Source organism: Kogia breviceps, chromosome 1, assembly GCF_026419965.1.
Source record: "Kogia breviceps isolate mKogBre1 chromosome 1, mKogBre1 haplotype 1, whole genome shotgun sequence".
In the NCBI taxonomy this organism is placed as follows: Eukaryota; Metazoa; Chordata; class Mammalia; order Artiodactyla; family Physeteridae; genus Kogia; species Kogia breviceps.
The window spans coordinates 120,132,537-120,157,435 of NC_081310.1; the positions used below are offsets into that span (position 1 = coordinate 120,132,537).

Below are 24,899 nucleotides of genomic sequence, written 5' to 3' on the forward strand. Positions count from 1 at the left end.
TAGAGAGCTGCAGGGGAAGAAGCAATGTCCTCAGGGGACAGTCACTTTTCTGTTACAGCAAGAGAAAAGAAGAGATAGAGAATATAGGAAATGTCTCTCAGGATGGACTGTGAATTCCAGAGGATAAAGTGAAAATCTTTCACAAGTTCAGATGGGGTAGGAAAAGGGAAGAAAATACATGAGGAGGTTTTTGGGACTTAGTAAGAGAGATGAGGGTAAATCTAACACCTGGAAATCTGATGCTTCTGTGGCATCTGGCACAGCAAAGATAAAGTTACAATGTTGATTAGTCTTTGTGGAATTGAGGTACACACTGGTGGTGAGGCTGTGTTAGTGGATAGACAACTATCAATGGCAGAAAGAAGGTCTGAAGAACTGTGGTCTTAGTCTTAAACAGGATATCTTCTTGACCCCACTGAGAGAGTTGAGGATATCTGGGGAAGCAAGTTGCTACTCAAAGCACAAAGGCCCTATCTTTATTCCTGTCAGAGCGGGGAGAGGGAGTCTGAGGATGTTGTGGTTTAAGTTCAAATGCGTAAGTTAACTCTTATTCCTGTTGGTAGAATGGTGGGCTAATTAAGAGTTTATTATTATGTCATCTCTTGTCGACAAAGTATAAGAGGTCTGGGGAAGCTAGGTATAACTTTCAGCTCATAGTTCCCTTTCTTGACCAATTAACTATTGATTTCTTAGCACAGTCCAGCCACATTAAATCAGGATCTTTAGAGGTAGGACCTAGGCATCAGTACTTTTTAAAGCTCCCTGGGTGATTTTAATGTTCAGTCAATGTTGAGACCACTGTTTTCTTCTATTAATTTACTCCCTCCCATAAACAATTAGAATCCATGAAAAGTTCCTCTATATGAGTACATCTTTGCCTGCCACTTTCACAATTCAATTTAATAAAACAGCTGCTGAGTGCCTATGAGGTACAAGGAACTATGCTGATTGTTGTGGGAGAACCCTTAAATTAAACCATATATTATCTTGGCCTTAAGGAACTACAATATAGTAGGAGAGCAAAGGATATTAACCTATAACACTAAAAGGCATGAGGGATATGAGGGAAGTGCAAACAATGCTATAGGAACACACATTATAGAGAAATTAATTCCTCAAGTAAACACTTCACTGAACATTATCTGATAGTGAAAATAAAATGACTGATGTTAAAGCAGAAAGACAAATATAAACTAACATATTCATTTTACCTGGCAATACCAGTAAGCTCAATAACTTTTTGCCTTTTTATATCTGCATCATATGTGGCTGCTTCACATTTTTCCTCCATTTTTCTCAACTTTTCAGCTGAACTTTCCCTTTGTTTCTGAAGCTCTTGCTCAAGTTTTGATACCTTGTAAAGCAATTTTCAGTTAAGTATTTTAAATTCAAACACAGTTCAACATTTTTCAGAAGAAAAATATTTATATAAATTTGTAGACTAGCCTATCAGTTTCAAGATGTTATTACAAAAATCAATGTATAGACTGAGAAACAATGTTTTAAAAATATGAAAGCAAAACTATTTTTAATAAGAAAGATATTTCATTCACATCCATATTTATAGAAGTGACCACATCATAACACTAAAATAGGACTTAAAAGAATTGTACGGAATAATGGTAAATCATCATCCTCATCTGAAATGTTCTTTCTTCTCTTGTCAAACTATGTTTCTTTCCTTCTTCACAAATTGGCTCATACCAATTCCTAGAATTCCCATCTGCCCTCAAACTTTACAACTTGCATTTGCTCCTATTCATTCCTCCTCTGTTTTACTACATTGCAGGAGGTATTCTTCCTCCTATATAAGTCAAACTGCTTCATAGGCATTCTGGATCCAACTCCTATCCACTTTTTAAGAAACCTCATACTACTACCTCTACTCTCTGTTGTATCTTCAATCTCTCTTTTTTCTGGTTTCTTTATATTAGCATTTAAACATGTTCAAGACCTTCCTATCATAAAAATCTTTCCTCCACACCTCTATCTCCTTCCAACTACCACCATTTCTTTCCTCCTCTTTATAGCCCAACTTCTCAGATATTTTCTATGCTTGTTGTATCATTTTTCTCACTTTCTCATTCATTCATCAACCCATAGCAATCTAGACACTGTACAGAAACTACACTGTGTCACCAATGGCTTCCATGCAGCTAATTCCAATGGACATTTCTCAACACTCAATTTACTTGACACTGATTGCAGCAGCCCATGACACCAATTATCATCCCTTAAGTCATGAAATACTTACTTTGGCTTCCAGGTACTGTATCCTTCAGAGCTCTGTCAAAGTCAGTCATCTCACCCCTCATTCTATGTTCTCTCCCTAGTTAACCTCAGCCACTTTTTCTTTTTTTTCAATTTTTTTTTTTGGCTGTGTTGGGTCTTCGTTTCTGCACGCAGGCTTTCTCTAATGGCAGCGAGCAGGGGCTACTCTTCGTTGCGGTGCACAGGCTTTTCATTGCAGTGGCTTCTCTTGTTGCGGAGCATGGGCTCTAGGCATGCGGGCTTCACTAGTTGCAGCAGTGGGCCCTAGAGCACGCAAGCTTCAGTAGTTGCGGCACGTGGGCTCTGTAGTTGCGGCGCACAGGCTCTAGGGCACATAGGCATCAGCAATTGTGGCTCGTGGGCTCTAGAGTACAGGATCGGTAGTTGTGGCGCACGGACTTAGTTGCTCTGTGGAAGGTGGAATCTTCTCATACCAGGGATCGAAGCCATGTCCCCTGCATTGGCAGGTGGATTCTTAACCACTGTGCCACCAGGGAAGTCCCACTTCATATTTTCAATGAACATTTACATGACTGTGATCTCAAAGTTAATATCTAGCTAATGACTTTAATATCCTCCCTGGTCTTCTAAAACCTCTCATTGAAGAACTAAGTACAGATTATAAGTCATTAATATCCACACCCCCAACTTAAATTCCAAATATAAAATTAAAATAGTATGCAGGTAAAAAGGGAAGGGAACCATGGAAAATCTACCTATTCTGTGTTTGATTAAATGGCACACTCATAAGCAGAAAGAATCTAAAGATAATAATCTGAATAAATCCAACACGGAACCTGTGCATAATGGAACATGAATAAAAAGTAGAAAGAATATATGCTAGAAAAATTATTCCAAATACTGAAGGAATTTTTAGATATAAACTTCTTTAGACTCTCAAAGAAATTAGAGAAGACATAAAATCTCTTAAAACAAAGATCATGAAGAAGTAAAATAACCAAATGAAAAATACAAAGGAATTGATAGATTTAAGGAAAAAAAAAACTGAGAAGAAAACAGTAAGACCATTATAGAAATGAAAACAATTTCAGAAAGAACAAGAATTATAATCAGTCTTACAAAAACTGGAGTCAATGACAAGGGATTTAGAAAGTGGGAATCAAATACAGATGAGATGAAGAAATGCCTCAGGATGAAGCTGTACAACAGGCATAGCAAACAGTAGGTCTAGACTTGGACAAAGGGGATGGAGAGCCACAGGACAGGTGGCTCTAAAAAAGAAAATACAGAATACCTGCCTGATATATTTGAATGTGCAGAGAAGAGATTCTTTAGTTCCACTGAAGAGGCTGAGGATGAAGTTAGAATACACAGATTAAAAAGTCATACAAATGACAAAAAGGTGGTGTAGTGAGGTTACTGGGAACTATCTTTTTCTAATTTATACTTTTCTGTAAAGTGTGATGAGACAAAAACAAAACATGTGAAATATCTGTCAGAATAATTCAGATGAATTTGGTAATGAATGAAAGAGAAAAGATTCGATTCTAGAATAAAATTTCCTAGGATTCTTTCTTTGGAGTAATAACTTATTTTTTTAAATGAGTAGTTTCCTTTGGGATTTTTCTTTTAGTGCATTGCTTGGCATTTCTTTAGGGATTATCACACATCTCCTGATCCAAAATGAAAAAATTGAAAGCTATAATGATTCAGATAGGTATTATATTCAGGGCCAAAAAGGAAAAACTGAATAAAGAAGACTAAATTATAACTAAGTTGATGGAGTGACAAAAATGTGCCCATGGTATTACATGATCACATTACATTGGAATAAAACTTTATACATTTTACAATGTTAATTTAGAATATTTCTTATAATATGGTATCTTTGAGGTTAAACAACAATTTATATAACTAGCAAAAAATTCTATTATCAATTAAAAAAAATTTCTATTTCATAAAACCATTTTGACCAATAATATATACCTGTTTTTCAAGGTTAGTTTGAATGTCTTCTAGCTCTCCATTTCTAATTGTTTCTTGTTGTAACATTTGCTGCTGTTGTTGAAGAGTATGCTGCAGAATAACATTTTGCTCAGTAGTCTCTTGAAGACTGTGATTTTTAATCTTCAGCTCTTTCTGTAAACAATATACCTAACAAATATATACATTTCTCATTATAATGACATATTTCAAATAAAAAGCAATAAAATATCAATGTTGTCTACCTTATTAGATAATTACCCTCACTTGTCATATGGGACAATTGTATTCACAGCTATAATTTATTATGTGGAAGGGCAGGGCTCATTTTTCTAATGGGGAGGTATGTTAGAAGGGCCTGTTAATAGGGTTGGTTCTTGGCTGATGTCTGGGAATGTGGCTTTAGAAACATTCCTTAAGTGATGAGACTGTTTTCCCTGGCTAGGACACCAAATCATGCTTTCCTTCTAGGAGTTTGGAATTCTGATACTTATGGCTGTTCTTATGTGACCAGCCCCCAATAAAAAACCTTGAACTTTGAGTCATAAGCAGTCTTCCCTGGGCAGAAGTACTAAATAAATGTTGCCGCATTTCACTGCTACAGAAAGGAGCTTATTCTGTGTGACTTCTCCCAGAACGAGGGAGAAAATATAGGAAGCCATGGATTTCTCCACACACCATTTGATGTATCTTTTTCTCTTATTGATAATAAACCATAGCCATGAAAACACTGTATAAATGTTAGGTGCTATTTAGTACATTATTGTTGCTATCATTGCCATTGTTTGTAAAATAATATCCCAGCAAACACTCTTGAATATTCACGCTCCAAAAAACATAAAGGAAAACAATACCAACTAAGAAATTGCACTTATTCACTCCAAATATTTAGGACTTGAATATGCTGATCCCCCAAATTGCTTTAAATGAAACCTTTAGAGTTATCTGGGAGAACCTGTTAAGAAGGGAAAAAAATGCTCTTTGTCCAAGAAATCCAAATCCTAAAAAGTGCCAAAAGAAATCATTTAAAAATTCTATAAATAATACAGCATAATTTAATATATATTTCATAATATTCGTTACCTGTTCCTAAAATAAGGGGAAGGTTTACTAAATGATGATATATAAATCTGATTTTAAAAAGATGCAACCATTTAAAATCACAGTTTAGGGGCTTCCCTGGTGGCGCAGTGGTTGAGAATCCGCTTGCCGATGCAGGGGACACGGGTTCGTGCCCCGGTCCGGGAAGATCCCACATGCCGTGGAGCGGCTGGGCCCGTGAGCCATGGCCGCTGAGCCTGCGCGTCCGGAGCCTGTGCTCCGCAACGGGAGAGGCCACAACAGTGAGAGGCCACAACAGTGAGAGGCCCGCGTACCGCAAAAAAATAAAATAAAATAAAAATTAAAAAAAAATTTATTTTAGTCATCTAGCCACTAGCAAAATAATTTCCATTAAAAATACTGAAGTATCTAACATATTAGTTGTATCACAAATATTAATTCACAAAAATTAACCTACATCTATCAAATTTATACTGGCATTTTACTCTACTACCCTTTAACTTCCACTTGACTTTAAAAGTAAATATAAGACAAATAGTTTTGACATTATATTCTCTACTAAGTTATTATTGTATTCAGAGAATAAACTTTTCCTAACTAATTCATTATTTTATAATTAAAGTCAAGAAGAAAGTAGAATTTACATTATAATATCTACTTTACAATTAGCTTTATCTAATATTAATGTATATAAAAAAATGCTCTCATGATTATTACTAAAAAATAAAACATAACCCAGAAAAGTTACTGACACAATGCCAACTTTGTAAAATGACTGATCTTGATGAATAAGTGCTGTACACAGAAAATGTTTTGGCTTATTCACATCTATTTTGTGTTTATTTTCTTCTATCATATTGACAATGTAATTCTGCATGAACACATACATTGTCACTTTTTAAAGCATTTTAATACAAATTAAAATATTTTCAAAATAATTCAGGACCCCAAAGTCACTATTATTTTCATCATAAATGTATTTATTTCAACGTATGGAAAAGAATATTTGACTGAGGCAAAAACTCAGAGGCATATTTATTAGCTTTGTGTGGTGGATTATCAACAAGTAGTTTTTTCAGCTGGGTTTCTATCTATATGCTCTGGGGCCATTTAATTATTCAGCTAGTATGTGATTCGGGACTACCTACTGATTCGGTAAAATATCTTTATAACATCACCTATTACTAACAGAATGGATGTACTATGAATCAAATCATATTTTCTAAAGCCTAGCTACATATGATGAAAATCTCATAACTCTGCTGTTATAAGACATTAATTCTATTAATCAGCATTAGAAAGAGTTTTCTCTGTAAGATATTATAATTTGCTCTAAAGACAAATAAGCCAAAACTAAATAAATGTATGGATTGGTACCTAAAAAAAAAAGAGGTAAAGAGCAATTGGATTTTTCTCCACGTTTCTTATCAACACACAAGAAGTGAAAGATGATCTTTTAAGTAAGCCAATGCACATGCAGTGCGTTGTCATCAGCAATAAAAGGGCTGTAAATCTTTCTAATTTACTTACTTACTTTTTCTCTAGTATGGTTGTACAAGCCTGATTACCACTTCTGATTTCTAACTCAGTTCCAGCCTAGGTTTATACTCCTGCTATTCTGAAAAAAGTTCTATGTTCATTTTGGGTAAATGCCTCTTATCCACCCAAGTCTCTGATGCTATTTCTAAGAATACAAATTCTAAATCTCAACAAACTCTGATTACAAACACTGCCTGTCTCCAGATTCCATCTCTGCCAAGTCCATTTATGCTGGAGTGCAGTGAGGGCTATAGAGTTTAAATGCCTAAATAGGGACTTTCCTGGCAGTCCAGTGGTTAAGACTCTGAGCTCCCACTGCAGGCGGCATGGGTTTGATCCCTGGTCACGGAATTAAGATCCCACATCCTGCAGGGTGCGGCCAAAAAATAAGTAAATAAAAATAAATAAATGCCTAAATAATGGTTTAAAGAAGATCCCGCTGGAAAAAAAATCACACTCCTAGTCTAAAAAGTATAAATATCTATAGTTTAGGTGGTTTAATTTCCATATATTGGAATATAGAAATATATGCCCACCTGTGAAAGATGCTATAAAAACCTTCATGAAGGGAAGCAGAAGGAAGAAGACAGGACCATATAAAATACAAAGTTTTTGTTTTATCCTCTAAAGTTATATAATTATGTGATGCATCTTTGATGAAGATTTGTTGACTATTTCTTTTTTTTTTTAAGAAAGGTGGTTTTTAAAAAATTTTATTTATTTATTTAATTTTTGGCTGTGTTGGGTCTTTTTTGCTGCGCGCAGCCTTTCTCTCGTTCTGGCGAGCGAGGGCTACTCTTCGTTGCGGTGCACCAGCTTCTCACTGCAGTGGCTTCTCTTGTTGCTAAGCACTGACTCTAGGTGTGTGGGCTTCAGTAGTTGTGGAACACGGGCTCAGTAGTTGTGGTTTGCGGGCTCTAGAGCACAGGCTCAGTAGTTGTGGTGCATGCTTAGTTGCTCTGCAGTATGTGGGATCTTCCTGGACCAAGGCTCGAACCCATGTCCCCTGAATTGGCAGGCGGATTCTTAACCACCGTGCCACCAGGGAAGTCCTATTTGTTGATTATTTCTAAACATGAAGTTAAGATTTAAATATATATATTATAAATTCTAACAAAGAAATAAAGGAATCCTTCATTAAGATTATTCCTTTGAACAAATATTTAATGACTACCTATTAAGTTGAAAGCAAAGTGGTTGACAATGAGTATACAGAGATGAATAAGATAATTCAAGAAAAGTTTTCTATCTAGTATCTGAGAAATTTTTCTCAATAAAGAAAGTTGAATTTATAAACCTAATTCTCAATCCTTCAGACAAATAAAGAAAAAACAAAATGGAAAAAATTTGAAGAATTTTATACCTCTAAATCTAAAACAATATTCTAAGTGTTAATCATTTTATATTAGAATTATTCTGTGATCAACAATCTCCTGATTCCCTAAAAATACATAATAGAATCAGAATTTTAAGCTGTCATATTTTGTGTTTTATATGTCATATAATGTTTGTTTCTTAAAGAATATAAAATTGGGGACTTCCCTGGTGGTGCACTGGTTGGGAAACCGCCTGTGAATGCAGGGGACACAGGTTCGATCCCTGGTCTGGGAAGATCCCACATGCCACGGAGCAGCTAAGTCCGTGCGCCACAACTACTAAGCCTGCACTCTGGAGCCCGCGCACCACAACTACTGAGCCCGCATGCCACAACTGCTGAAGCCTGTGCACCTAGAGCCCACTCTCTGCAACAAGAGAAGCCACTGCAATGAGAAGCCTGAGCACTGCAATGAAGAGTAGCCTGCGCACTGCAATGAAGAGTATCCCCCGTTCTCCTCAACTAGAGAAAGTCCATAAGCAGCAATGAAGACCCAACACAGCCATAAATCAATCAATCAATAAATTTATTTTTTATTATTATTTTTATTTTATTTTATTTTTTTTTGTGGTACGCGGGCCTCTCACTGTTGTGGCCTCTCCCGTTGTGGAGCACAGGCTCTGGACGCACAGGCTCAGCGGCCATGGCTCACGGGCCCAGCAGCTCCGCGGCATGCGGGATCTTCCCAGACCGGGGCACAAACCCGCGTCCCCTGAATCGGCAGGCGGATTCTCAACCACTGAGCCACCAGGGAAGCCCAATAAATTTATTTTTTTAAAAAAGAATATAAAATTGGAGTTTACGTTTTACTGGAAAATTTTTTTTACATCAGCTATATAAAAATGTACTTTTAAAGTAACTTGAAAAACAATTCTCAAAAAGAAATCACTTGAAAAATATGCTATATTTAAAGGAAATGTTAATTTACTTCTTCAGATTTCTTCTTTAGCTGTTTTTCAAACTTTTCTTTATTTCCTTCCAATTGGTTCAAATGCAAAGCAAGTTCTTCCTTACAAATTTCCAATGCTGAATCTAGTTGTCTGACCTAAGCAGAAAAAAAGCAAAAAAGGAAAATCAACCAATACTAATAAGCGCTTATTATATGCTCAATATTTTACAGCATTATCTCCTAATGTTTCCTCACTGCTTCAACCAGTGAATATACAGTCCAACTAAGGATATTAAATGCTATTAAAGAAGATATTTATTTAGAAAACTAATTATTACTGCAAACTAGGAAACCAAAGAGGAAACCAGCGCCTGGAGTCCTGAAGAATAAATGGACATGAACAAGTGAAGAAGGGCATTCTAGGAAGAGGGGAGTACATTCAGAAACAAGGCACTGTGAAAAGGAATGGTAAGAAGTTGGCAGGAGCTTAGGGTACCAAAACCATGAATTTGTAAGAGATGGGTACTGAAAGTATGGGACTGACAAGATAGACTGGGGCCAAATGTCAAGGACCTGCAGGCTAGACACCCTGAAACATTTACCTAAAAAGGTAAGCAGTATTTAAACCTATTCCTTAAGTTCCCTTGATCAAGTAAAATAATAAAGCGAGTACAAACAGGTGTATTGTGCTAAAAATGCTACAGTGCGAATATTCTGAATACGCTGAAGTCACTAAGAAAATGAAATGTTTTTATTGGCTAATGAAAAAAAACTTAGGTAAGAAGGAGAAGGCTGCTTTTGCTCTGAATCAGCGAAAACATTTTCAGAAAGGCAGCAATGTAACTTGGTTCAAGTGTTCATAAAGTTGCAAATGCTTCACGCTACCTCAACGTTAAAGAGCGAATGAGCAAAGAGCAACTCAAATTCAGTAAAATTTTTCAGAATTTGCACACATGCTCCATATCCCATCTGTTAATGATTCATTCTTGTCTTGTTCCTTTCTTTTCCTTATTGTATTTCTGAGCTTCTCGGGAGTATTTTTTTTTTCTTTCCTCAACGCTAATAGCATTCTAGTAAGTAGTCATGAAAGTGTGAAAGAAATTTCAACAAGATAAGGAGAAAAAGAAAAATGTTCCCTCATGCAGATACTATTCTACATCATGAAATTATCTTTGCAACTCTTATTTCCAAAAAGAGACACAACTGAAAGACAGTTTTCAAAGCCTGTCCCTATAGCCTGTGAATATAACCATTAACAGTTAAAAAGCTTATAATTTTGATTAATTATCTTTGTTAATAAACTGTTGCCCTAAAAATAATTTTTAAAGTTTCTTATGAGAGGTATAAATATTTACAAGTTTTCTCTATTAAGCATGAGAATAAGCATTGGTACTTGTATCATCTTCCACACACAGAAAAAAAAATCTATCACTGGCATAACATCACATGTGATAAAAATTAACAACGTAAAAACTCAATCAGCTCCAATAAAGATGTTAAAAAAAACAAAAAATAAATAAAAAACAAAAAAAACAAAAAACAAAAAAAACTCAATCAGGCAAGATTCATCATTAGATGTTAAAACCATTGGTCATTAGTTTGTTGAGGGACAGGACTTTGAACATGGCCTCAAAAAATCACCCTATGTATTGCTTATTAATTATAAAGGAAAAATTATGCCCTTAAAATAGTGAGATCTGGCAGTAACCACCTTAAATAATAGGTGTCAAGATTGGCAAAGCCAATAATGGGGTGGTGTGACATTATGTGCCTCCTGATGTGAAGCAGTGGGAAGGATACAGCATAACCCACAGTATAATCCACAATTGTGGTGTGTGTGCTATTATGGTTGACCTAGACTTTTCCAAAGATTCAGTGTCGGGAAGAATAGGAGACAGTGAGTTTAGGGGAATCTAAAAAGCCAAAAGCAAAACATGAATTATGATTGCATTCTAAATTGGGGAAAGAAAAGGGACAAGCTTAAATAGTGTTTTTCACAATTTAATGTTCATACAAATCACCTGGACACCCTAATTCAGTACCAGAGCCAGGTCTAGGGTGAGACAAAGAAGGTTCTAGGGCTCAAAGTTTAAGGAGGTACTCACTCTCAGGATCATGCAAATGCCTACCCTTCACTTGTACAACCCTGAGAATAAATATCTCCTTAAATTGTATGCCAGAGGCACCTCCCTTGCTTCACTTTAGTCCCAGCTCTGTTCTGTAGGTCTGAGATATTCAGCAAGTCAAACAAGTTCCCGGGTGATAGTGATGCTGCTAGACCATGCTTTGAGTAGCAAGATTATTAACAACATTTTTAAATAATTGGGAAATTTTCAGTATGGACAGTGTGTTGAACGGTGTTACTGAATTAATGTTGACTTTCTATGGTGTATAGAGATGGTGTAATCAGGTAGGATAAAGTTTCTATACATAGGAGACTCAAGTATTAAGGATGTAAAGTATGACATCTGCAACCTTCTCGCAGGTGGACTAGCAAAAAGGAAACGTGTGAGTGGGGGTGGGACTGGGTGGGTGCATGCACAAGAAGGCATGTACATATGTGTGCAGAGAGAGATGAAGTGAGTATGGTAGAGTTTAAGACAGTAAATCTAAATGAAAAGTACACAGATGTCCTCTGTACTAGTCTTTCATTTTGTAGGTGTGAAATTTTTCAAAATAAAATTTAATTTAAAATAAATTAATTAAAACTAATAAAAACCAAAACATCTACTACTCTGTTGGATTTCTCATTTGAACAAAGAGCTTGAGACTTTAAATCTCATACAAATAAACATCATTCACTGTGTACAAATGACTCATAAATATATATGTATATATATGTACGTGAATGAATAGAATCAAAACAAAGACACTGCTCTGCTAAACCAAAGAACCTCCTCGGGGGCATGTTCCGGAGGCAACCACATAGGGGCTCTATGCTACCTACTTTCAACAGAAGCAACTAAGCTAGTCTTTTTTGTTTATTTTTTTCTACTTATAACTTTAACTTTCTTTGGGGAAATAAAACACACAAAAAATCTAGAGTGGAAAATAAAAGCAAAGCAAAACAAATAAAATAAACAAATAAAATCGCTACTAAGTACCTTCTCAATTTTCTATTTAATAGCAGCTAACATAATTGCTTTAATTTATTGGGTTTTTGTTACTAGTTCATAAACTTCCCATCAGTCTTCCAGCTATCATTATCATACTTTTATAAGTGATATAACTTTAAACTGATCCTTATAACTCTCCTGCAGATAGAAAATTTCATTTTTTTTTATGCAAAGAACAAACTGAGGCATGCAGAGGGACATGGCCGAAAGTCAAGAAAGAAGGTGGTAATGACATAATCAAGAAAAGAGGAATAGGGCTTCCCTGGTGGCACAGTGGTTGCAAGTCTGCCTGCCGATGCAGGGGACACGGGTTCGTGCCCCGGTCTGGGAAGATCCCACATGCCGCGGAGCGGCTGGGCCCATGAGCCATGGCCGTTGAGCCTGCGCGTCCAGAGCCTGTGCTCCGCAACGGGAGAGGCCGCGGCAGTGGGAGGCCCACGTACAAAAAAAAAAAAAAAAAAAAAAAGTAAAGAGGAATAGATTTCAAACTTCTATTTGATATGTTAGAATCATTTAGGGAATTCCCTGGTAGTCCAGTGGTTAGGACTCGGTGCTTTCGCTGCTGAGGGCCCAGGTCCATCCCTGGCAGGGAACTAAGATCCCACAGACCGCGCAGTGCATCTCAAAGAAAAAGAAAAAAAAAAAGGAAAGAAAGAAAAGAATTATTTAGTATAGCTTCAATGAAAGCAAATCTACTAAAGGTACCAAAGGAATAAAACCTAACATCATAATGCATTCTTTAGCTGATTTCCTTCCTGTCTCATATCTGATTATTAACAAATGAAAATAACTTACCAGATGACTGGCTAGATGTGTTAGGTAATTTAATGAAAAACAGGAGTTAAGTGGCAATATGGATTTTATTTAATGAAATTATATCATGCCTACAACCTTTGTACAATAATGATTTTTTAAATATTAATGATCTTAGAGGTTATTTTTACATGAGGAAATGAACTGACATGGCATTAAATGTTAAAAGTTTGGGAGAATACTATAGGAAAGTTATGGATAAACATATAATTGGGTTTATGAGGGTATACATGGTCACAAAATGGATGAAAAACAGAGTACTAGGCAAAAAGTAAATAACATTGGATTTTTAAAATATTCTTTATATTTAATCCATATATAACAGAATGAAGGTCACAGCATATTTGAAACTATTTTTAGCACTAAAAATGCAAAGGAGAAAACACTGAATATACAGTAATTACTCAGCAAACTCTGAGTAACTTAGTATGTGCTAAGTATTTTATGTACTTCATTTCATTTAATCCTCAAACCCACCCTCTTCTAGGGCATTGTGAACCCTATTTTACTGATGAAGAAATTAACGTTCAGAGTTTAAATAACCTAGCCAAGGTTACAGTCAGTTAATAAGCATACTGAAGCCAGAACTAAAACCCAAGTCAGTTTAGCTTCAAAGCCCATGCTTTTAACCATAAGGTTATCCTAGCTACAAAACTGTATTTTAACCAGAAATTCTGAATTTATTCCCTATTTAATCATATAGCAGAACTGGTAAAAAGAAGCAAAACTATTTTGTTTGTAGTTTCATCTCTCTACACTTCCTTTGTTAATTTTTTACTGGTAATGTTAGTAAGTAGCCACAGTTTAAAAAATACATTTTTTGTTAAAAAACAAATCTTTCTTAAGGTATTATAAAAAGAAAAGAGGTTAGATAATCTACAAACTAGATTATCAACTATCAAATAATTAAGATCATAATTCACAATGAAAAATATACTACTTAAAGAAACTAAGTTCATTGACTTAGGTAAAATTTTTACCACTTTATTTTTATGTAAATGTGTTTTTTTACAATTTATAGAGAAAACTAAAAAGCCACAGGAATGTCTCCATTAAGAAAAAAAATAAAGAAAAAGAAAATTTTTTAACGTATTAGCATACTAGCCTTGATTGTTTCTTCAGATACTTGGTTCTGTAACGTTTTCAAAGCTTCATCTTTCTTCATATTTTCCTTTTCCATTTCCTGAAAACATACAGATTGGTAGCAAAAATATACGTATGTGTATAAATATTTTATCATTAGTAACAGGTTGTTAAACAATTGATTTGATTAGAATTAAAGGTTTGTTAAAGAAACATAAACTTAAAATATATGTCAGCTTTTAAACAGCACTTTTATAAAGACGATTTTACCCCTTTGCTTTCCGTCAAGAGTCTGTCTAGTGATTCAAGGTGATGTTGTTTACATATTATATCTTGCTGCAACATGGATATAGTCTTTTCTTGTTCTTTAAATTGTTGTTCTTTTTTCTCTAGTTGATATTCAAGCTAAACATACAAACAGGATTTATTAATTTTCATATTAATTTTTTAAAATTTGAAACATTTAAAATACAGTCGACCCTTGAACAAGATAGTTTTAAACTGTCTGAGTCTACTTATACATGGATGCCTTTCAATAAATATGTACTACAGCACTACACCATCAGCGGTTGGCTGAATCCACAGATGGGAACTATAGAAAGGAAGGGTTGACTAAAGTTATATGTGGATTTTCAACTGCACAGGGTTGGCGCCCCTAACTCCCAAATTGTTCAAGGGTCAACTGTACACAGAAAAAACATAACACTCACAATTTAAATTACTACTGAAATTACATAGCTTATTGCATTTTGCCAAATTTCCTTCAGTTTCTCTCCTTTTAGAGAAGAAATGAAATCACAAGTCCATGTCTTAACCCTTCCCTCCCTCACCAATACTATGTTGAAATTGTTCTATATCATTCTCTGGTGTGTTTCATTCTCATACATGTTTTTTGTGCTTTTAACTATATATGTAGATCCATGAACAATATGTAACATAATTTTGTTTTGAAAATTCACATAGACAATATCAACACTTCTGCAAGTTTCAGCAACTTATTTTTTTTTACTTAATATTGTTTTAAATATTTATCCATGTATCCACATGTGGATCTAGTTCATATTTTTATGACAATACAGTATTCCACTGTAACAACAAACTACAGCTTGTCCACTCTTCTACTCAGAAAGTTAGATATTGCTTTTTCACTATTATAATGTTACAATAACATCCTTTGTACATGTCTCTTTATACACATGTATTAGAGTTTCTTTAGAACATATCACCTATAAGTGGACTTCCTGGTTGTAGGATATGCACATTTCTAACTGCATTAGGTATTTCTCTTCAAAGTGCATCAAAATTTATACTTTCGGGCTTCCCTGGTGGCGCAGTGGTTAAGAGTCCGCCTGCCAATGCAGGGGACACGGGTTCATGCCCCGGTCCGGGAGGATCCCACATTCTGCGGAGCGGCTGGGCCCGTGAGCCATGGCCACTGAGCCTGTGTGTCCGGAGCCTGTGCTCCGCAACGGGAGAGGCCACAACAGTGAGAGGCCCGCGTATCGCAAAAAAAAAAAAAAAAAAAAAAAAAAAAAAAAAAAATTTATACTTTCACTAGAAATGTGTAAGTCTCACTCCTTACAACCTCACCACTAATTGACTGGTGTTATCAAATGTCCAAAAAACTTTTGTGAAGACAGAACATGAGTAAACTGATATGTTTATATGTATATTTGTGCATATTATATACACAAGTGTATAAAAATTATACATATGTGATAATAGCAGCAACACGTTAACTAGAAAACACTAAAACCAAAGAAATGAAAACGCTCAAATGAAAATAAATTACACATCAGAAATTAGAGGAACAAAAAGAAAAAAGACTGAAGAAAGTGAACAGAACATAACAGACCTGTTGGACACCATCAAGCACACCAGTATGCACATCATGGAAGTCCCAGAAGGAAGGGAGAGAGAAAGAGAGAGAGAATATTTGAAGAAATAATGACTGAAAATGTCCCAAATTCGATGAAATACATGATATAAACATCCAAGAATCTCAACAAAATCCAAGTAAGTTGGACCCAAAAAGACCCACAATGAGACACATTATAATCAAACTTTCAAAAGACAATGACAGGGCTTCCCTGGTGGCACAGTGGTTTAGAGTCCGCCTGCCGATGCAGAGGACACAGGTTCATGCCCCGGTCCGGGAAGATCCCACATGCTGCGGAGCAGCTGGGCCCGTGAGCCATGGCCGCTGAGCCTGCGCGTCCGGAGCCTGTGCTCCGCAACGGGAGAGGACACAAGAGTGAGAAGCCCGCGTACTACAAAAAAAAAAAAAAAAAGACAATGACAAGAACTTACCTGGTGGTCTAGTGGTTAAGACTCCGAGCTCCCAACACAGGGGGCACAGGTTCGATCCCTGGTCCCCTGGTCGGGGAACTAAGATCCCACATGCCACATGGCACAGACAAAAAAAAGAAAAAGAAAAAGACAATGACAAAGAGAGAATCTTGAAGCAGCAAGAGATAAGCAAATCATCACATATAAGGGATTCTCAGTAAGATTACATGCAGATTTCTCATCAGAAACTTTGAGGGTCAGGAGACAGTGGGCTGATATTCAAAAGAAAAAAAATAACTGTCTATGAAGAATCCTCTATCTGGCAAAACAGTTCTTCAAATGTGAAGGAGGAATTAAGACATTCTCAGATAAAAGTGGGAGGCTGTGACCATTAGACATGCCCCCGCTAGAAATACTCAAGGGAATTCTGTAAGGTGAAATGAAAGAACACTAGATGGTAACCTGAAGCTATATGGAGAAATAAAAATCTTCATAAAGATAAATACACGGGCAATTGTAAAACCTAGCATTATCGTAACAATGGACTGTAACTTCCACTTTTTGTTTTCTAAATGATTTAAGAGACTAACACATATAAGGGAAAAAAAAGTTATTAGTGCAAAAGTTAGTATTACTGTAGTTTGTGACTCCAAATCTTGTTTTCTATAAAAGAGACTAATCCTTTTGAAGGAACTACCAGTTTGTGTTTTGAGGTACACAATGTACAAAGATGTAAGTTTGTGACAAAAGGTGTGGAGATAAAGCTATAAAGGAACAGAGTTTTTGTATGTTATTGAAATTAGAGTGGCATAAATTCAAATTAGACTTATAACTTTAGGATGTTAAATGTAATCTCCATGGTAACCATAAAGAGAATAGCCATAAAATACAGACAAATGGAAATGAGAAAGGAATTCTAAAATTTCAGTACAAAAAATCAACTAAATTCAAAAGAAGACAGTAATGTAGGAAAAGAGGGATAAAAAAGCTATAAGGCATATAGAAAACAAAAAGCAAGATGACAAAAGTTCCTCCTTATCAGTAATTACTTTAAATGTAAATGGATTAAACTCTCCAAGAGACAAAGATTGGTAGAATGGAGAAAAACACACATCCACCTATATGTTGTCTACAAGAGACTCATTTTATTATTTTTAAATCATTTATTTTTTTGAATTTTATTTATTTTTTTATACAGCAGGTTCTTATTAGTCATCAATTTTATACACATCAGGGTATACATGTCAATCCCAATTGCCCAATTCGCCACACCACCATTCCCACCCCCCTGAGGCTTTCCTCCTTTGGTGTCCATGCATTTGTTCTCTACATCTTTGTCTCAACTTCTGTCCTGCAAACCAGTTCATCTGTACCATTTTTCTAGGTTCCACATACATGCATTAATATATGATATTTGTTTTTCTCTTTCTGACTTACTTCACTCTGTATGACAGTCTCTAGATACATGCACGTCTCAACAAATGACCCAATTTCATTCCTTTTTATGGCTGAGTAATATTCCATTATATATATGTACCACAACTTATTTATCCATTCATCTATCAGTGGGCATTTAGGTTGCTTCCATGACCTGGCTATTGTAAATAGTGCTGCAATGAACATTGGGGTGCATGTGTCTTTTTGGATTATGGTTTTCTCTGGATATATGCCCAGTAGTGGGATTGCTGGGTCATATGGTAATTCTATTTTTAGTTTTTTAAGGAACCTCCATACTACTCTCCATAGTGGCTGTATCAATTTACATTCCCACCATCAGTGCAAGAGGGTTCCCTTTTGTCCACACCCTCTCCAGCATTTGTTGTTTGTAGATTTTCTGATAATGCCCATTCTAACTGGTGTGTGGTGATACCTCTGTAGTTTTAATTTGCATTTCTCTAATAATTACTGATGTTGAGCAGCTTTTCATGTGCTTCTTGGCCATCTGTATGGCTTCTTTGGAGAAATGTCTATTTAGGTCTTCTGCTAATTTTTGGATTGGGTTGTTGGTTTCTTTAATATTGAGCTGCATGAGCTGTTTTTATATTTTGGAGATTAATCCTTTGTCCATTGATTCATTTGCAAATATTTTCTCCCATTCTGAGGGATGTCTTTTCATCTTGTTTATGGTTTCCTTTGCTGTGCAAAAGCTTTTAAGTTTCATTAGGTCTCATTTGTTTATTTTTGTTTTTATTTCCATTACTCTAGGAGGTGGATCAAAAAAGATCTTGCTGTGATTTATGTCAGAGTGTTCATGTTTTCCTCTAAGAGTTTTATAGTGCCCAGTCTTAAATTTAGGTCTCGAATCCATTTTGAGTTTATTTTTGTGTATGGTGTTAGGGAATGTCTTAATTTCATTCTTTTACATGTAGCTATCCAGTTTTCCCAGCACCACTTATTGAAGAGACTGTCTTTTCTCCATTGTGTATCCTTGCCTCCTTTGTCATGGATTAGTTGACCACAGGTGCGTGGGTTTATCTCTGGGATTTCTATCCTGTTCCATCAATCTATGTTTCTTTTTTTGTGCCAGTACCATACTGTCTTCATTACTGTAGCTTTGTAGTATAGTCTGAAGCCAGAGAGTCTGATTCCTCCAGCTCCATTCTTTTCCCTCAAGACTGCTTTGGCTATTCGGTGTCCTTTGTGTCTCCATACAAATTTAAAGATTTTTTGTTCTAGTTCTGTAAAAAATGCCATTGGTAAATTGATAGGGATTGCACTGAATCTGTAGATTGCTTTGGGTAGTATAATCATTTTCACAATATTGATTCTTCCAATCCAAGAACATGGTGTATCTCTCTATCTCTTGGTATCAACTTTAATTTCTTTCATCAGTGTCTTACAATTTCCTGCATACATGTCTTTTGTCTCCCTAGGTAGGTTTATTCCTAGGTATTTTATTCTTTTTGTTGCAATGGTAAATGGGAGTGTTTCCTTAATTTTTCTTTCAGATTTTTCACCATTAGTGTATAGAAATGCAAGAGATTTCTGTACATTAATTTTGTATCCTGCAACTTTACCAAATTCATTGATTAGCTCTAGTAGTTTTCTGGTGGCATCTTTAGGATTCTCTATGTATAGTATCATGTCATTTGCAAACAGTGACAGTTTTACTTCTTCTTTTCCAATGTGTAGTCCTTTTATTTCTTTTTCTTCTCTGACTGCTGTGGCTATGACTTCCAAAACTATGTTGAATAATAGTGGTGAGAGTGGACATTCTTGTCTTGTTCCTGATCTTAGAGGAAATGCTTCCAGTTTTTCACCATTGAGAATGATGTTTGCTGTGGGTTTGTCACATATGGCCTTTATAATGTTGAGGTAGGTTCCCTCTATGTCCACTTTCTGGAGATAAAATAGACTTTAAAATAAAGAATGTTACAAGAGACAAGGAAGGACACTACATAATGATCAAGGGATCAATCCAAGAAGAAGATATAACAATTATAAATATATATGCACCCAACATAGAAGCACCTTAATACATAAGGCAACTGCTAACAGCTATAAAAGATGAAGCTGACAGTAACACAATAATAGTGGGGGACTTTAACACCTCACTTACACCAATGGACAGATCATCCAAAATGAAAATAAATAAGGAAACAGAAGCTTTAAATGACACAATAGACCTGATAGATTTAATTGATATTTATAGGACATTCCATCCAAAAACAGCAGATTACACTTTCTTCTCAAGTGCACATGGAACATTCTCCAGGACAGATCACATCTTGGGTCACAAATCAAGCCTCAGTAAATTTAAGAAAACTGTAACCATATCAAGCATCTTTTCTGACCACAACACTATGAGATTAGAAATCAATTACAGGGAAAAAAACGTAAAAAACACAAACACATGGAGGCTAAACAATACGTTACTAAATAACCAAAAGATCACTGAAGAAATCAAAGAGGAAATAAAAAAATACATAGACACAAATGACAATGAAAACACGATGATCCGGGACTTCCCTGGTAGCACAGTGGTTAAGAATCTGCCTGCCAATGCAGGATACACGGGTTTGAGCCCTGGTCCTGGAAGATCCCATGTGCTGCGGAGCAACTAAGCCCATGCACCACATCTACTGAGCCTGCGCTCCAGAGCCCACGAACCACAACTACTGAAGCCCGTGTGCCTAGAGCCCGTGCTCCACAACGAGAAGCCACCGCAATGAGAAGCCTACGCACCGCAATGAAGAGTAGCCCCCACTCGCCGCAACTAGAGAAAGCCCACATGCAGCAACGAACACCCAATTCAGCCAAAACTAAATAAATAAATTTAAAAAAAAACATGACCCAAAACCTATGGGATGCAGCAAAAGCAGTTTTAAGAGGGAAGTTCATAGCTATACAAGCCTACCTCAAGAAACAAGAAAAATCACAAATAAACAATCTAACCTTACACCTAAAGGAACTAGAGAAAGAAGAACAAACAAAACCCAAAGTTAGCAGAAGGAAAGAAATCATAAAGATCAGAGGAGAAATAAATGGAATAGAAACAAAGAATACAATAGCAAAGATCAATAAAACTAAAAGCTGGTTCTTTGAGAAGATAAACAAAATTGATAAACCATTAACCAGATTCATCAAGAAAAAGAGGGACAGGACTCGAGTCAATAAAATTAGAAATGAAAAAGGAGAAGTTACAACAGACAGCAGAGAAATACAAAGCATCCAAAGAGACTACTACAAGCAACTCTATGCCAATAAGATGGACAACCTGGAAGAAATGGACAAATTCTTAGAAAGGTATAACCTTCCAAGACTGAAGCAGGAAGAAATAGAAAATATGAACAGACCAATCACAAGTAATGAAATTGAACCTGTGATTAAAAATCTTCCAACAGGGCTTCCCTGGTGGCGCAGTGGTTGAGAGTCCGCCTGCCGATGCAGGGGACGCGGGTTTGTGCCGCGGTCCAGGAAGATCCCACATGCCGCAGAGTGGCTGGGCCCGTGAGCCATGGCCACTGAGCCTGTGTGTCTGGAGCCTGTGCTCCGCAACGGGAGAGGCCACAACAGTGAGAGGCCCACATACCGCAAAAAAAAAAAAAAATCTTCCAACAAATAAAAGTCCAGGACCAGATGGCTTCACAGGTGAATTCATCAAACATTCAGAGAAGAGCTAACACCCATCCTTCTCAAACTCTTCCAAAAAATTGCAGAGGAAGGAACACTCCCAAACTCATTCTATTAGGTCACCATCACCCTCACACCAAAACCAGAGACAAAGATACTACCAAAAAAAAGAAAATTACAGACCAATATCACTGATGAATTTAGATGCAAAAATCCTCAACAAAATACTAGCAAACAGAATCCAACAACACATTAAAAGGATCATACACCATGTTCAAGTGGGATTTATCCCAGGGATGCAAAGATTCTTCAATATATGCAAATCAATCAATTTGATACACTATATTAACAAATTGAAGAATAAAAACCATATGATCATCTCAACAGATGCAGAAAAAGCTTTTGACAAAATTCAACACCCATTTATGATGAGACTCATTTTAGATCCAAAGATACTAATAGATAAAAAAATGAAAGGATGGGAAACGATAGTCCACACAAATAGTAACCAAAAGGGAGCAGGGATAGCTATAGTAATGTCAGGCAAATCGTATTTTAAATTTAAAAAGATTATGAGACAAAGACTGATAAAATATATTAATATAAGATTATTATAATATAGCAATGAGATATAACAATTACAAACACTTATACACCAAAGACAGATTTTCAAAAATATATGAAGGAAAAACAGCATTGAAGTGAAAAATAGACAGTTCTACAATAGTACTTGGAGACTTCAATAGCCTATTCTCAATAATATGTAGAACAACCAGAAAGAATATAAGTAAGGAAAGAGAGGACTCAACACAATATACAAATCATATTTAATAGACATACACAGCTCACTCTACCCCAAAACAATAGAATATACATTCTTCTCAAGTGCACATTGGATATTTTCCAGGACAGACAATATGTTCGTCTACAAATTTAAGCCTTAATAAATTTTACAAGACAGATATCATACACAGTACATTCTCCAACCAAAATGAGATGAAGTTAGAAATCAACAACAAAAGGAAAACTGGAAAATTCACAAAATTGTGATATTTATTAAACAATACATTTAAAAATAACCAATGAATCAAAGAAGATTTCACAAGGGAAATTAGAAACTTAGAAACGAATGAAAACAAAAACACCACTTACGGAAACTTACAGGACTCGGTAAAAACAATGTTTAGGGGTTAATTTATAGCTATAAATGCTTACATTAAAAACAAGGAATATCTCAAGTCAATAACCTAACTTTAAAACATAAGAAACAAGAAAAAGAAGAACAGAATAAACCTAAAGCTAGCAGAAGGAAGGAATAATGAAGATTACAGTAAAGATCAACAAAATAGAGAACAGAAAGACAATGAAGAGTATCAATGAAATGAAAAATTGGTTCTTCAAAAAAATAAACAAAATTGACAAGTCTTTAGCTAGGTGGTCAAAAAAAGAGGACTAAATATTACCAAAATCAGAAATGTAAGTAGGAATATTATTACCAATTCTACAGAAATAAAAAAAATCATAAGAAAGTACAATGAATAATTGTATACAAACAAGTTGGATAATCTAGATGAAATGGACAAATTCCTAGAAACACAAAACCTACAAAGACTCTATCATGAAGAAATAGATAATCTGAACAGACCTATAAATAGTAAGGAGATTGAATGGGAAATCAGAAATCTCCCAACTAAGAAAAGCCTTGAACCTGCTTGCTTTATTGATGAATTCTACCAAACACATAAAAAAGAACTAATACCAATCCTGCTCAAATGTTTCCAAAAAATTAAGGAGAGAATACTCCCTAATACTGTAAGACCAGCATTAACCTGATACAAAACCCAGACATTACAAGAAAAGAAAACTACAGACAAATATCTGTTATGAGCACTGATGCAAAAATCCTCAACAAAATACTAACAATCCAAATTCAGCAGCATAGTAAAAGGATTAAACAGTGACCAAGGGGAATTTATTCCTGGAATGCAATGAAAACTGATCAATGTTATGTGCAATATCAACAGAATGAAAGAAAAAAAAACACATGAGCATCTCAATTGATGCAGAAAAAACATTTGACATAATTCAACACCCTATCATGATAAACACTCTCAACAAATTAGGAACACAAGGAAACCACCTTCACATAATAAAAGCCTTATATGAAAAACCTACAGCTGGGGGAGCGAGAAGATGGGGGAAGAGTAAGACGCGGGGATCACCTTCCTCCTCACAGATACATCAGAAATACATCTACACGTGGAACTTCTCCTATAGAACGCCCACCGAACGCTGGCAGAAGACCTCAGACCCACGTACCTGGGTAGGGCAAAAGAAAAAAGAATAAACAGAGACAAAAGAATAGGGACGGGACCTGCACCAGTGTGAGGGAGCCGTGAAGGAGGAAAGGTTCCCACACACTAGAAGCCCCTTCGCGGGCAGAGACTGCGGGTGGCGGAGGGGGAAGCTTCGCAGCTGCGGAGGAGAGCGCAGCAACAGGGTGCGGAGGGCAAAGCGGAGAGATTCCCGCACGGAGGATCGGTGCGGACCAGCACTCACCAGCCTGAGGGGCTTGTCTGCTCACCCGCCGGGGCGAGTGGGGCTGGGAGCTAAGCCTCAGGCTTCAGTCGGATCCCAGGGAAAGGTCTGGAGTTGGCAGGGTGAAAACAGCCTGAAGGGGTTAGTGCACCACAGCTAGCCGGGAGGGAGCCCAGTTGAAGTCTGGAGCTGCCGAAGAGGCAAGAGACTTTTCTTCCCTCTTTGCTCCTGGTTTAAGCGCGCCGCTTAAAGGAGCTCCAGAAACGGGTGCGGAGCTACCAAAGAGACAAGAGACTTTTTCTTGCCTCTTCCCTTCCTGGGGCGCGAGGAGAGGGGATTAAGGGCACCGCGTAAAGGAGCTCCAGAAACGGGCGCGAGCCGTGGCTGTCGGCACGGACAACAGACGGGTGTGGGACGCTAGGGTTGCTACTGCCGCCACCAAGAGGCCTATGTGTGAGCACAGGTCACTCTCCACACTGCCCCTCCCGGGAGCCTGTGCAGCCCGCCACTGCCGGGGTCCCGGGATCCAGGGACAGTTTCCCCTGGGAGAACGCGCGGCGCGCCTTGGGCCGGCACAGCGTCACGTTGGCCTCTGCCGCCGCAGGCTCACCCGGCATCCGTGCCCACCCCCCCCGCCTGAGTGAGCCAGAGACCACGAATCAGCTGCTCCTTTAACACCGTCCTGTCTGAGCGAAGGGCAGACGCCCTCGGACGACCTACGCACAGAGGCGGGGCCAAGTCCAAAGCTGAACCCCAGAAGCTGTGCGAACAAAGAGAAGGGGAGGTCTCTCCCAGCAGCCTCAGAAGCAGTGGGTTAAAGCTCCACAGTCAACTTGAAGTGCTCTGCATCTGTGGAAAACCTGAATAGGCAGCGAAATATCCCAAGTTGAGGAGGTGGACTTTGGGA

The 24,899-nt window shown here is 36.9% G+C and overlaps 1 protein-coding gene across 1 annotated transcript in view; it reads right to left on the bottom strand.

Moving 5' to 3' along the window:
• The window catches only part of CCDC18 (coiled-coil domain containing 18), a 125,862-nt gene that overhangs the window by 41,440 nt on the left and 59,523 nt on the right, over nt 1-24,899 (bottom strand). The window contains exons 17-21 of the mRNA XM_067042527.1: nt 14,363-14,497; nt 14,115-14,192; nt 9,120-9,236; nt 4,219-4,386; nt 1,212-1,354 (exon numbers count right to left, since the gene is read on the bottom strand). Of these exons, the coding sequence (XP_066898628.1) occupies nt 1,212-1,354; nt 4,219-4,386; nt 9,120-9,236; nt 14,115-14,192; nt 14,363-14,497 (641 nt within the window). The remainder of the gene's footprint in view (nt 1-1,211; nt 1,355-4,218; nt 4,387-9,119; nt 9,237-14,114; nt 14,193-14,362; nt 14,498-24,899) is intronic.